At 37.8% G+C, this 15370-nt stretch overlaps 1 protein-coding gene across 1 annotated transcript in view; it reads left to right on the top strand.

The window, feature by feature from the left end:
• Positions 1–3895: 3895 nt before the first annotated feature.
• The window catches only part of LOC131958310 (contactin-3), a gene marked incomplete at its 3' end in the record, with an annotated part of 34275 nt that continues 22800 nt past the window's right edge, over positions 3896–15370 (top strand). Inside the window, 10 exon segments of the mRNA XM_059323269.1 lie at positions 3896–4188; positions 6434–6630; positions 6792–6972; positions 8133–8302; positions 8851–8964; positions 9845–10022; positions 12285–12360; positions 12629–12722; positions 13638–13733; positions 14782–14899. Coding sequence (XP_059179252.1) covers positions 6567–6630; positions 6792–6972; positions 8133–8302; positions 8851–8964; positions 9845–10022; positions 12285–12360; positions 12629–12722; positions 13638–13733; positions 14782–14899 — 1091 coding nt within the window.

Here is a 15370-nt window from a genome sequence, read left to right as displayed (position 1 = left end):
TACGAAAAAAAATTTCCTCCGACGACCCCCCTTGATATTTTGTGAGGTGGTAGAAGAACACCTAGGGTTGTCACAAAAAACTCGGCATATCTGGGAAAACTTCGTAAAGCGGTCAAAACTGACCAGTTGTATTTCCCTATATAATCTTTGTATTTTATGGGAAAAACAGAGGGTCATTTCAACGCAGACTTTAGGGTACTTAAGCTCAGTATAGCTGGCTAATTTTTTGCATGCTCATAGGTCAATGGCTTGACCTTTAGGGAAAACTGTCGGTTACACTCAAAGCCCTCGACGAGGGCTAAAAAGTGACCGCGAGTGAAATTCTCTTTATATGAGCTCTATTACGAAAAAAAATTTCCTCCGACGACCCCCCTTGATATTTTGTGAGGTGGTAGAAGAACACCTAGGGGTGTCACAAAAAACTCGGCATATCTGGGAAAACTTCGTAAAGCGGTCAAAACTGACCAGTTGTATTTCCCTATATAATCTTTGTATTTTATGGGAAAAACAGAGGGTCATTTCAACGCAGTCTTTAGGGTACTTAATCTCAGTATAGCTGGCTAATTTTTTGCATGCTCCTAGGTCAATGGCTTGACCTTTAGGGAAAACTGTCGGTTACACTCAAAGCCCTCGACGAGGGCTAAAAAGTGACCGCGAGTGAAATTCTCTTTATATGAGCTCTATTACGAAAAAAAATTTCCTCCGACGACCCCCCTTGATATTTTGTGAGGTGGTAGAAGAACACCTAGGGGTGTCACAAAAAACTCGGCATATCTGGGAAAACTTCGTAAAGCGGTCAAAACTGACCAGTTGTATTTCCCTATATAATCTTTGTATTTTATGGGAAAAACAGAGGGTCATTTCAACGCAGTCTTTAGGGTACTTAAGCTCAGTATAGCTGGCTAATTTTTTGCATGCTCCTAGGTCAATGGCTTGACCTTTAGGGAAAACTGTCGGTTACACTCAAAGCCCTCGACGAGGGCTAAAAAGTGACCGCGAGTAAAATTCTCTTTATATGAGCTCTATTACGAAAAAAAATTTCCTCCGACGACCCCCCTTGATATTTTGTGAGGTGGTAGAAGAACACCTAGGGTTGTCACAAAAAACTCGGCATATCTGGGAAAACTTCGTAAAGCGGTCAAAACTGACCAGTTGTATTTCCCTATATAATCTTTGTATTTTATGGGAAAAACGGAAATTTTAACACAATTTTTAGGTTACTTAATGTCTGTACATCATGCTAAGTTTTTGCATACACTACTATAGATGACTAGGCCGTATGGAAAAACTGTTGGTCAGACTCAAAGCCCTCGACGAGGGCTAAAAGATGATCTTGAGTGAAATTCTCCTTATATGAGATATATATATATATATATATATATATATATATATATATATATATATATATATATAAATAAATTGACGAACGATCCCCTTAATATTATGTGACGTCGTAGACCGACCCTGGAGGGTAACAAAAAAACTTTATTCCCGTCGGAAACAGCCATTATAGTCGTTAAATAAGTTCATATAACGTAATTTCTTATATAAGCAAACAATATAAGTAAACAATGACATACGTCATACGTTCAGTTTTCAAGGGAGGTAACGTTTTTAAAATTATTATTTTTCAAATAATTGTATACTATTTTAAACAGAAACAGAAAATGACGAAGTATAGCATTTGTTTTAGTACAAAATTAAGTTGTTAATTTAGTTAAGTATGTTAATTAAATTAATTAATTAATTTCAAAAGGCAATGTAATATAAACTATGAGATATACTGTTCATGAAACCTGTGTAGTTCTAATTCCATTTTAGTTATACATTGCGTACTTTCCAAAAATTCGCTATGAATCTGCATGTAAATGACTAACAAAAACATTTTTTCTAAAGTTAGCATTACTGTTTAAATTAAACTTATTAAACTTATTAAAGCACTCCACACCCAATCCATCGCTAAATAATTAAGTATTCAAATTCTCAAATGCCTTTTAAAAACCTAAGCGAAGCTAGGCAGTATGCCTAGTATATATATAAATGCATTGCACTGTTCTGAAAAATAAAATATTTATTTTGATACTACACCTTGTTTCTTAACTTGTTCAATGTTTGACCTAAAGTGCTAAGCGTGGATGGGGGCTTAAATTTAGTGTGAATCTAACTGAGAGATCACAAACGGGTAGGAAAGTGTTGTGTAAAGCAATGTTCTATAACGCTACCTTAGATTTCCTCTATAACTTTTTTACTTTCTCGTATATACGAAGTATAGAGAAAGTCTTGTAATCGTGCAAAAAAAAAAAAAATCGAGATTTTTGCAAATCTCGACGTTTTGCATCTCACTGATACGGAAAAACATAATTTTGCAATCTTGTCCGTATGTCTGTGTGTCTGTGTGTGTGTGTCTGTGTGTGTGTGTCCGTGTGTAAACACGATAACTTGAGTACCGTTACAGCTAGGTTGATGAAATTTCATATATAAGTATTTTATCAAAATCGTAGATCCGTATCAACTTTTGAGCGATTTCCGACAACCGGAAGTGGTACTTTTTCTACTTTGAATTTTTCAAAAGCCTATAACTTGAGTACTATTTCAGATAGATAAATGAAATTTCATACGTAAGTAAAAGATCTAATTCTCTACCTTTATTTAAATTTTGAGTCATTTCCGTTGACTGGAAGTAGTACTTTACGCTACTTCCGATTTCTCAAAAAACTAATGTGAATTTTAAAAGTAATAATAATATTGCGCACTATTATGCGCTTTTTTATTTCGCGTTCACTTGGTGTGCAATTAATTTGTCTACGAGATTTTATTCTATTTTTAAAACTTTAAGTATTTAAAATGGATTAAAAATCATGTCTATAGCCCGAGTTCCCATCCCCTGTTATTTTATATAAGAATATTCGAGAAAGTTTAGGGGAGATCACTCCCGGTTTATTTTCCACTTGTTCTGGTATCTGTACTCTGTAATGTCAAATAAGTTGTAACATTTGAGATTGACGCTGTCTTTTAACACAATACCTGGCGCTGCTTTTGCTCTTTTAGAATATTTAACACGCGTCTTTTTTTTCTTTTTTTTTTTTAATTCATGTGATTTCCATTTTTTTACCCCATTTGGTAGTTGGTTATATAATAACATCGGGGGAAGTTGTGACTTAAACATATGATGTGTACAAAGACGCATTTTGTTTTACATATTAATTTTTAATTGAATTATACGCTATCTTCATCTATTCCGTTCAAGGGACAGATGAAGTATAGTTCATCTGTTTCAGAGACCTCGGCATTTTAAGGTGTAGTGTGCTCAGCTCTATGCCCAGCCGCTTTTGTTTCCCTAACATGAATTAGGTACCCATTTGAGCTGGGTGGACTCAGGGTCTTTCTACTGACTTGAACCCGGATTCGAACTCAAGGCTTTCATGTTAGCAGTCTAGCACTCTGACATAATTCAGTACAACTTTGTTAAAATTTATGTTTAATTAAAAACTCATTTCCAAGTTTTAGCTGATTTTTATTGCCTATTTTGTAAAACATTTATTCGGACCATCTTTCTCCAATGCGTTTTTTTTTCTCCAGTATTTAAAATTAATGTTATTACTGAATTGCTAAATTTTTAAATATTTTTAAACACTTTGGTGGCTTTAAATGTATGTCTTCTGTATAGCTGTCAGCTGTCAGTGTAACTCTCCTTATTCCCGGTTGATAATTAGCCGCTGACGTCTCCGATTAGCCGTCTTTGTGTCATGTTTTGATTTGTATTTGAACAAGATACGATGAGACCACAAGAGCTAAAGTACACAAAAAAAGTATTGTTGGGTGGGTAGAGAGGTCGTGGAATATAAGCAAAGTCTACATCGATGTCGTCGTTTCTGTGTGGTGGTGGTTGGTGTGGCTGGCTGGAGTACGCCGCGACAGCAGACGGCACCGAGTGGAACAATTAATTAATGCGTTACTAAATAGAGATAGAAGTCACCAAGGGGTCGTCACTCTAATCAACAAAACATAACTCTGGCCCATTGATGTCCCGGGCTATGTAAATTGGATTTTATGTTTTAGTTCTTCGGAAAACGCTAACTTGTGATTTATATTTTATATTGGGACATTTTTAATTGAATTATTTACAAAAGATATAATATTATTTTGATATAAAGAGAGTTTTGTTTTCAAATTGAAGAAACTATTCTGGTAAGTTGAGTATTTTATTTTGAGCAGTGTATTCAAAGAACAAGAGTTTTATTACAAAAACTGTAGGATTTTAAGGCACGTCTATCAGTCTATAATGGTAATAATTTAGACAAATTAATAATAATTATAAAGAATATTTAAAATACTATCACAATAGTTAACAGAAATTAAAAGTTGACATTCGTAAACAGTTTGTGAACAAAGTTAATCTTACACAAATAGAGCTCTAAAAACATTTCAAATACTAATAATTTTAAATGTGTTAACGATAAAAACAATACAGCAAAATAAACTAACCTAACTTTTCATATATCAGTTACATTTATTTTGTTCAATTTATTCAATAACGGTAACAACAGTATGCAAGGAGGCCTTTTTTCACACTTGCCGTTTTTAAAAAAAACCATAATCTCAGCATTTTAATAACAAGCACTTGAGTATTATAGGCACAGCAGTAACATAGCATTAAAAAATAATGTTACATAGCTATAATACAAAATGAGATAGAATGAGAATACAATAGTTGAATGAGAAATGTTGTAATGAGTCAGTTAGGGAGGTCATTAGATAATTGTTGTTTTAGTATAGTTTTGAATTCAATTTAGGATATTGATAGACTTATTTCAATGTGTGCCTATATGCCAAAGCTAATTCATTAGTAAATAAAATACACTCATTAAATGTGTTTTCGGGTTTTATTTCAATAAATACTTATTCAGTCGGTAAAGTATGTACACACGCTGATCCAAGTTCAGCATATCAATTTTCTCCAAACTTTATCAAGAAGTTTGTATAATGTTGCAGCTGTTAGAAATTCTAAGTTTCCCAAATAAATATAAAATTTTTCCAAAGAATATATATATATATATATATATATATATATATATATATATATATATATATATTTATTTATTTATTTATATATATATATATATATATATATATATATATATATATATATATATATATATATATATATATATATATATATATATATTCATACAGAGAATTGTTTTGGTGCTAATTACTGTATCCACTAATCAATTGGGTAACCGGTTGAATCGTTAAATCGAAGACGGAGACTTTAAAATTTAAATCAATACAGTGTGTATGTTTTAATTAATTTTCCATCGTAAAGTTATCTACACTATTATTCAGGGTTTCTTTCAGATAATTTTTCTCTTGGGAAGGGGGGGGGGATGAGTTAAAACTTAAAGTGTTGGCCTATATTTTTAAATAAAATATCTTGACGTCTCCCCATCCCCCCACCCCCACCCTATCCCCCCCCCCCCCCACCCCCCCCCTTCCCAATAGAAGCCTAAAAGAAACGTTGCTGTTATTGCGTAGAAAAGTACCTTACTGTTTACAAAGCACCAACAGGATATTTTTTAAATCGTACAATGAGAGTAGTCTCCCTTCCCAATTCCCCGCTAGTGTGGCGAAGCGAATGGGTTATGAATATCTGAGACGAAAGACAGGGAAAAACTTCAATCTTTGAATTTGTAACGGTGTATGAAAAAAATTGTCTTAATTAAATTTACTAATTAGATATATTTAATTAGCGGAACCGGTTTTTCTTATTCGTCTAAAATATATCAGGTGTTGGTGGAATTGGGGTTTGGAGGAGTGGGTGTTTTATAAGGAGGGGGGGGGGAGGGAGGTATTATTATCTAAGTGTGCTGAGATTTGTATGAGATTTGTATGAGAAATTGAAACTGATAATAAGGTAGTTGGAAACTTTAAAGCAAAGAATTGTTTTCAGACCTGATTGTCCCTGGAGGCAGATGAAGTAGAGTTGAGTTACGGTTAATGTAGCTTATCCATAACAACGTAATTATAGGCACTATATCTGATTTTATTTAACTGCGTTAAGCAAAGACCCCACCCTACTCCTCCGACCCTCCCCCATCCCTTGGGTTGAACGATAGGATAAGTTGGTGTAGTATCAATGGTATGTATATAATACATGACAGTACTAATGGGAGTCTACACTAGTGGCGTAGAAAGATTAGGTTATCTGTCCCCACCCCCTTAGAAAAATATACATGAGAGGTCAAGAAGGGCCAGGTTACCTGTCCCAACCCCTTTAGAAAAATATAACTGTATTTTCAGAATGTAAAAAATCCCCTGGGCTTCCCATGACGATTCCCATTTACTATTTTAACTTTTAACATAAAGTATAATTTACTAGTAGGAATTATTTTTTTTAATCATTAACATGGGAAACAATTGATCATGCTTTCAGTACCAAGCCCTATGATAAATTCATCATAATAAAGGCCTTTGCCGTGCTGTCCATCAAGAACGATAACTCAAGTCAATTATTAAAAGGGAAATAATGCTGTGATAGGGGAGAGAACTACTGCACAAGAAACACAATGCTGGCACTTATTCTGATTTTAACCGTCATTGAACTGAAGATTTTAGCTCAGAACATTGAAAGTGAGTTCAACTGATTTATAGTAAGTCAATTAAATAGAAAAAAAACGAATAGGTTTTTTTTTTTCCTATTCTGTATGACTACACAAAACTTTGATCGGAAATAATTAGAGAGTACAAATATGGGAAAGCAGGCATAAAGTTGAGTCGTGATTGGTCTACAGGTTGTCCGGATGGTTGGTTTGAAGAGGCGGGCCAGTGTTATAATTTTATCTTCAGTCCGGCCTTGACCTACCAGGAGGCGGCCATTTTCTGCCAGAAGGATATGACGTCACTGGTCAGCATCAACTCGCTGGCCGAGCACAATTTTATAAAAACATGGCTGCACACGCATGACCAGAGCAGGTAGGTGGTCTTGTCCAGTTAATCTGTGGCTACCAGGTAAGTAGCCTTGTATTCTGTGGCTACCAGGTAGGTGGTCTTGTATTCTGTGGCTACCTGGCTACCTGGTAGTTGGTCTACTCAGGCTAGGGCTACATGGTAGGTGGTTGAGTCAAGCTGTGGCTACCAGGTAGGTGGTCTAGTCAAGCTAGGGCTACATGGCTACCAGGTAAGTGGTCTTGTGTTATGTGGCTACCTGGTTACCAGGTTGGTAGTCTAGTCAAGCTAGGGCTACATGGCCACCAGGTAGGTGGTCCAGTCAATATGTGGCTACCAGAGGTGGTCCAGTCAATCTGTGGCTACCTGGGAGGTGGTCCAGTCAATATGTGGCTACCAGGGAGGTGGTCCAGTCAATCTGTGGCTACCAAGTAGGTGGTCTAGTCAAGCTAGGGCTACCAGATAGGTGGTTCAGTCGATATGTGGCTAGCAGGCTACCAGGTAGGTGGTCCGGTCAGTCTGTGGCTACCTAGAAGTTGGTCTAGTAATAAAACTAGATTTCTTTGTGCAGTTATCCAAAGGCAACAAAAAAGTACCATTTTGGTGTCAAATTTATCTCTGTACCCAAAACTACCACCATCTTGTTTGTGTCACCACCAACTTGTATTTGTAGTCACCACCTGTATGTGTTAGTAGTTACCACCTGTATGTGTTAGTGGTCACCACCTGTATGTGTTCGTTGTCACCACCTGTATGGGCTAGTAGTCACCAATGTATTAGTAGTCACCGCCTGTATGTGTTAGTAGTCACCGCCTGTATGTTAGTGGTCACCACCTGTGTGTTAGTGGTCACCACCTGTATGTTAGTAGTCACCGCCTGTATGTGTTTGTAGTCACCAATGTGTTAGTAGTCATCACCTGTGTGTGTTAACAGTCACCACCTGTATATGTTAGCAGTCACCACCTGTATGTTAGTACTCACCACCTGTATGTTAGTAGTCACCACCTGTATGTGTTAGTAGTCACCACCTGTATGTGTTAGTAGTCACCACCTGTATGTGTTAGTAGTCACCACCTGTATGTGTTAGTAGTCACCACCTATATGTGTTAGTACTCACCACCTGTATGTGTCACACCCGTCCCACATAGAAACCACCGCTAACATCCCACCCCTTCCCTCACCTGCAGGCAGCTATGGTTCACCAGTGGCTACAGGGATAAGACAGGTAAACTCCTATGGGAGTCGGATGCTAGTGACATCACAGAAATGTTCTTCTCTGATCACGACAGCCCGGATAAGGTGTACGTGGATCCGTGGATGAATTTGGAGTACAATTCTATCGTGTATAAGTATTTTGGTGAGTGATATATGTGTGTGGGTGTGTGGGCCATGTGTGGGGGTGGGGGCAAAGAGCTTAGTGGGTGGGGGTTGTCTGGTCAGTAAGAGAGTGTGTATGAGTGATGCGTGTAAGATTGTTATACACATGTGTGTGTGTCGTATTGGTAATTATTTGGCGTGTGTGTGTATGTGTGTGTGTGTGAGTGTGGTTGGCTACGGCTTAATTAGGGTAGGGATGACAGGGTAGTGTGTGGGTGTGTGTGAGCGATATGTGTAAGATTGTTAGACACATGTGTATGTGTGCCTTATAGGTAATTAGTAGGTGTGTGTGTGTAAGTTTGTGTGTGTAAGTTTGCGTGTGTGTGCGCGTGTGTGTGTGCGTGCGTGTGCGTGCGTGCATGTGTGTAGTGTAGTCTGTGTGAGTGTGTGTGTGTGTGTGTGTGACCATACTGCACCTAGAACGCCAGACTCAATTTAAAACAATGTTATGAAAACTGTTCCTGTCCAACTCCACTAACAGTTTTATCTCCGCTGACAATGCATTAGTATATAAGTTTTCTATTCTAGAGTCCAGCGACGAGTTTCTGTGGTCGTGGAGCCGGCTGATGAAGCCTGGGCCGTTTGTCTGTGAGGTCAGCTTGTCTGACACCTGGAGGATGTACCAGCAGCAGAGGGATTTCTGTGAGTAGATGACATCACATGACAGCAGATGACATCAGATGACAGTAGATGACATCAGATGACAGCAGATGACATTATAAGACACTTGTCATTGGATAAAATATCTGCTTATATCTGCTTACTGTTATATGACAGTAGCAAAAATTTTATGTCATCTACTGACTCGTCTGATAAAGGATGACATTTGGGGACATTCGTTGGCATTAGATGTCTATCAAAAACAAACACTGCCATCTTTAGTTTGTAGTCACAACCTGTCTTGTGTTCTTAGACACATTTCTATGGGTATAGTCATCGCCTGTTTCTGCTTGTAGTCAACACATTTTTGTGCTTGTAGTTACTACATGTTTATGCTTTTAGTCAGCACCTGTCTGCTTGTACCACCTCAGGTTTGTGCTTATAGTCACCACCTATCTGTGTTCCTTGTCACCACATTTCTGTGGTTCCAGTCACCACCAGTTTGCTCTTGTAGTCAATACCTGCCTGCTTGTAGTCACCACCTGTGTTCTTGTAGTCACCACCTGTGTTCTTGCAGTCACTACCTGTCCCCTTGTGTCACCACCTGTCCCCTTGTGTCACCACCTGTCTGCTTGTGTCACCACATGTCTTCTTGTGTCACCACCTGTCTGCTTGTGTCACCACCTGTCCCCTTGTGTCACCACCTGTCCCCTTGTGTCACCACCTGTCTGCTTGTGTCACCACATGTCTTCTTGTGTCACCACCTGTCTGCTTGTGTCACCACCTGTCCCCTTGTGTCACCACCTGTCTGCTTGTGTCACCACATGTCTTCTTGTGTCACCACCTGTCTGCTTGTGTCACCACCTGTGTTCTTGTAGTCAATCAAGGTTTGTAGTCACCACCTGTTTGTGTATTCCCCCAGCCTACGGGGAGAACGTCACCGACCCAGAGAAGTGGGAGACGGGTCCAAACATCACCCACCAGTCTCCCGACACTGTCTTCTTCGAGATCGCCGGGAAGCGGGAAAATGTCGTGCTTGACTGTGTGGCATCCGGGAACCCCCACCCACAGTACAGGTGGTACCGGAAGTCCTTGGACGGGTAGGTTGGTGTTCATATGTCAGTATTTGGTCGGGTAGGTTGGCTTTCAAATGTCAGTATTTGGTCGGGTAGGTTTGCTTTCATATGTCAGTATTTGGTCGGGTAGGTTGGCTTTCATATGTCAGTATTTGGTCGGATAGGTTGGCCCTCGACAGTCACTTGTAGGGTAGGTTGGCTTTCAGTTGTCAGTATTTTAAGGTAGGTTGGTCCTCAACTGTCAAATGTGGGGTAGGTTGGTCTTTCAAATGTCCGTATTTTGTAAGGTAGGTTGTATTTCAGTTATCTGATTTTAATTGGTAGTTTTGTCTTCGTCTGTGATGACTTAGTTGATAAGTTGGTTTTCACCGGTCAATTAGGGCCTACATATTTCAGCTCTTAGACCTGTATGTTTTCAGATTAAATCTCTAAACTGATTGGCTTTTTTTATTTTATTTCAAAAGATCTTGTTAGACCTGTAGGTTTTACTTTAATGATCACTGTAACGTATTCAGACATCGCTTTTATCAAGTAGGTACTTTTAGAGGAAAGACTTTTTCGTCAATTCTTGTTTTTTTTTGGGCTTGCCTTTACTACGAGCTTTTAAACTTAGTAATATTGAACAAAATTGTTTCTGTACGCATAATATATTATACTAGGCATGCTGCCCAGCTTCGCTTAGGCTTTCGAAAACATTGAGAATTTGAATGCTTAATTAATTCGCCCGAAGGTCGGTCTACGACCTCAAGAGTTATGAAGAGGTTCCTCCGTGGACATTTTTTTTCGATTTATAGCTCATATAAGGTACCGGTCAGTCGAGGTCAGTTTTGACCCCCACATCGTAGACTTTTCGGCCAACCGGCCCCCGTGTTCTGTCGCACCAAGGCAAGATCATGCCAAATTTGAAGCGCCTGCGGCGCCGGGAAGTGCCCTATCGGACACCCGACAATCTAGATCTAGATCTAGATTCCTAAAAGAATTTTTTTTTTAAATTTAGCCCGAGCATAATAAAAAAGAATACATTAACCAAGTTGACTTGCTGTGTCTCGAACCCGCACCACCTGCGTGGTTTAATGTACACTAACATCTCCGCTATTTAGGCACCTTATAAAATGCGGAGAATGAAACACGTATTTTAAAATCTTAACTTACGCGAATATGCCTATTCTTTCAAATTAATTTTTTATCCCAAATTAGCCAGTTCCAAACAAAGATTTTGTATAAAATAAATAAGTCTTGAAATAGTTTAGTCCTAATATAGACATTTATTTTTGGAATTGATTTTAGAGAAGTTAGAGTCTAAATCTAGATCTTAGCGTCTACGTCTAGATCTAGTTATTGCGTAGATTTAGATTTAGATTTAGTCTAGATCTAGAATCTCTAGATCTAGAATCCAAATACATAAAATAAATTTTATGAGTTTAGGCCGGAAAAATTGTATTGTATACATTTCATAGTGTACGTAGATCTAAATCAAATTTGAATGAAATAGTTCATTTCTTTTCATTCTTAACACGGCAGATGACGTCATTAGTTAATGTATAAGCAATAGTGACGTCACAGTTTTATGCGTTCTTTTTCACATATATTAATGCTTTTCCGGTTGCATAAATAATACTGTTTCTCTACATTCGAATACGCCTTTAATTTTTATTTTTCTTCTTTAAGTAAAATTGTGGTTATACATTTAAAACATCTAACATATTATTTTCAACAAAAGTCCGTAAAAAGTTCTCCATATACCGCTGCCGATTCTGACGTGATGTCCGGCGAAAATTTTTTGCGGACAGAGAAAGAGAGAGAGAGAGAGAAGAGCGCACATGGCCTTTTATAAATTAGGATTTTCTTTCAATACGAAGTTCAAGTCATATACTGTATTTTTTATTTAGCTATTCTGTAAACAAAAAAACTAAACTATGGACAGGATTCGATTCGTAGATTTTTTTTTATTTGATACGGGTTTATTTTTACAAGCTAATTTAATTATTTTTTACAATATTTTAATTAAACACTAGCACAACCCTCTTAACTTCAGGCCCGTTATAACTTAGACTTCTTTTCTAGAATAAAATACATTTCAACATTAAAAATATAATTCGTGTTTTATAATGTGTATACTGAAGACACCAAGTATGTCTTGGGAGGCTGCAAAATGAACATTGTGAACAAAACAAAATGGAAGATTATGGGTGAGGTACTATACCCCACAGTGAGTAAAGAGGATTAAGTCAAGACAAGCAATGTGTATCTATCTTAATCTAATGCTAATTTTGTCACTCTACACAGGCAAACTAAAGAATGGATTACTCCAGACTTAAACGCCAAGTTTGTTATCACATACGGCAGACTTATTATCATGAATGTAAGTACACATATACAAACACACACATATATATAAAAATTAACTGACCGAAGAAATTTTGTCATCTAAAAAATTAACTGACCAAAGAAATTCTGACACCTAAAATATTAACTGACCAGCTGCCATCTAAAAAATTAACTGACCAAAGAAATTATGTCCCTTTAAAATTAACTGACCAAAGAAATTATGTCCCCTTTAAAATTAACTAACCAAAGAAATTATGTCCCCTTTAAAATTAACTGACCAAAGAAATTCTGGAATCTTCCAGCCCGACCCCGTGACCGACTCCAGCATCTACACGTGTGTAGCCTCCAACAAGATGGGCACAGCTCTCTCCAATCCTATAGAGGTCACCTATGGATGTGAGTACAATCCTATAGAGGTCACCTACGGATGTGAGTACAATCCTATAGAGGTCACCTACGGATGTGAGTACATTCCTATAGAGGTCACCTACGGATGTGAGTACAATCCTATAGAGGTCACCTACGGATGTGAGTACATTCCTATAGAGGTCACCTACGGATGTGAGTACTTTCCTATACAGGTCACCTACGGATGTGAGTACAATCCTATAGAAGTCACCTATGGATGTGAGTACAATCCTATAGAGGTCACCTACGGATGTGAGTACAATCCTATAGAGGTCACCTACGGATGTGAGTACAATCCTATAGATGTCACCTACGGATGTGAGTACTTTCCTATAGAGGTCACCTACGGATGTGAGTACAATCCTATAGAGGTCACCTACGGATGTGAGTACTTTCCTATAGAGGTCACCTACGGATGTGAGTACAATCCTATAGAGGTCACCTACGGATGTGAGTACAACCCTATAGAGGTCACCTACGGATGTGAGTACTTTTCTATAGAGGTCACCTACGGATGTGAGTACATTCCTATAGAGGTCACCTACGGATGTGAGTACATTCCTATAGAGGTCACCTACGGATGTGAGTACAACCCTATAGAGGTCACCTACGGATGTGAGTACAATCCTATAGAGGTCACCTACGGATGTGAGTACATTCCGCTCACTACATGTTGAGAAACACGCTTTTAGATGAGGGGGCGGCGTGGTCTAGTGGTAGACGACGCGACCACTAACATGAAAGTTACTGGTTCGATACGCGGAGTCCCTGCCATATATATTACCCAACACACAAAAAATATGCATCAGTTTTAAAAGATTTTACTGCTTTGCAAATGTTTTTTTTAGATTATGACATAGAAATGTGTATGTTGTTTTGACATAATCTGCCTGAACTTTTCAGACATAGCCGAGTTCCCGAATGTGAAAACAAACTTTATCGACGCCATTCTATACATGGGTATCGAAATAGGCTGTCAAACCCCAGCACATAATACAGGTATTTAGACCTCAGACATATTATAGGTTAATTAATAGACCTTAGTCCATATTTCAGGTAAGTTATTAGACCTTAGTCCATAATACAGGTAAGTTGTTAGACCTCAGCCATATTATAGGTTAATTAATAGACCTCAGTTCATAATACAGATAAGTTGTTAGATCTCAGTTCATAATACAGGTAAGTTGTTGGACCTCAGCCATATTAAAAGTAAGTGTTCAAACCCCAGCCCATATAACAGGTACGTTGTTAGACCTCAGTGCATAATACAGGTAAGTTGTTAGACCTCACCCATATTAAAAGTGTTCAAACCCCAGCCCCTATAACAGGTAAGTTGTTAGACCCCATCCCAAAATGCAGGTAACCTACAATTTATCAATCAGACTACAATCATTACTACTGTAAACATTTGATTCATAAAGATGTCACAATATTTGTTAACATTTGTTTCATAAAGATGTCACAATATCTGTAAACATTTGTTTCATAAAGATGTCACAAAATCTGTAAACATTTGTTTCATAAAGATGTCACAATATCTGTAAACATTTGTTTCAAAAAGATGTCACAATATCTGTAAACATTTGTTTCATAAAGATGTCACAATATCTGTAAACATTTGTTTTATAAAGTAGTCACAATATATGTAAACATTTGTTTCATAAAGATGTCACAACATTTATAAACATTTGTTTCATAAAGATGTCACAATATCTGTAAACATTTGCTTTATAAAGATGTCACAATATCTGTAAACATTTGTTTCATAAAGATGTCACAACATTTATAAACATTTGTTTCATAAAGATGTCACAATATCTGTAAACATTTGTTTCAAAAAGATGTCACAATATCTGTAAACATTTGTTTCATAAAGATGTCACAATATCTGTAAAAATTTGTTTCATAAAGATGTCACAATATCTGTAAAAATTTGTTTCATAAAGATGTCACAATATCTGTAAACATTTGTTTTATAAAGATGTCTCAATATCTGTAAACATTTGTTTCATAAAGATGTCACAATATCTGTAAACATTTGTTGCAGAACTCCAGTACAACTGGTACAAGTCCAACGTTAACTTCATACGAACTGATCTAAACTCACAGTACTTCCTATCTAGGAATGGACGTTTTTACATTTCTGAAGTTCAGGCCGCGGACCAGTAAGTGTGATGGCTTTAAATAGGTTGCTCGGTGGTTGGTTTGTGAGTTGGTTGGTGGTTGGTTGATAGGTTGGTAGGTGGCTGGTTGGTTGGTAGGTTGTTTGGTGGTTGGTTGGTGGGTTGGAAGGTGGTTGGTTGGTTGATTGGTAGGTTGTTTGGTGGTTGGTTGGTTGGTTGGTTGGTTGGTTGGTTGGTTAGTTGGTTGGTTGGTTAGTTGGTTGGTTGGTTCGTTGGTTGGTTCGTTGATTGGTAGGTTGTTTGGTGGTTGGTTGGTTGGTTGGTTGGTTGGTTGGTTGGTTGGTTGGTTGGCTGGCTGGCTTGCTGGTTGGTTGGTTGGTTGGTTGGTTGGTTGGTTGGTTGGTTGGTTGGCTTGCTGGGTGGCTGGCTGGCTTGCTGGTTGGTTGGTTGGTTGGTTGGTTGGTTGGTTTGCAGGCTGGCTGGCTGGCTGGTTTGTTGATTGGTTGGTTGGTT

The sequence above is a fragment of the Physella acuta genome, unplaced genomic scaffold, assembly GCF_028476545.2.
Source record: "Physella acuta isolate Inbredline_101_S28 unplaced genomic scaffold, ASM2847654v3 ptg001314l, whole genome shotgun sequence".
NCBI classification, from domain to species: Eukaryota; Metazoa; Mollusca; class Gastropoda; family Physidae; genus Physella; species Physella acuta.
The sequence above is the reverse complement of the archived record's forward strand: the minus strand, read 5'-3'. Positions and strand labels throughout refer to the sequence as shown.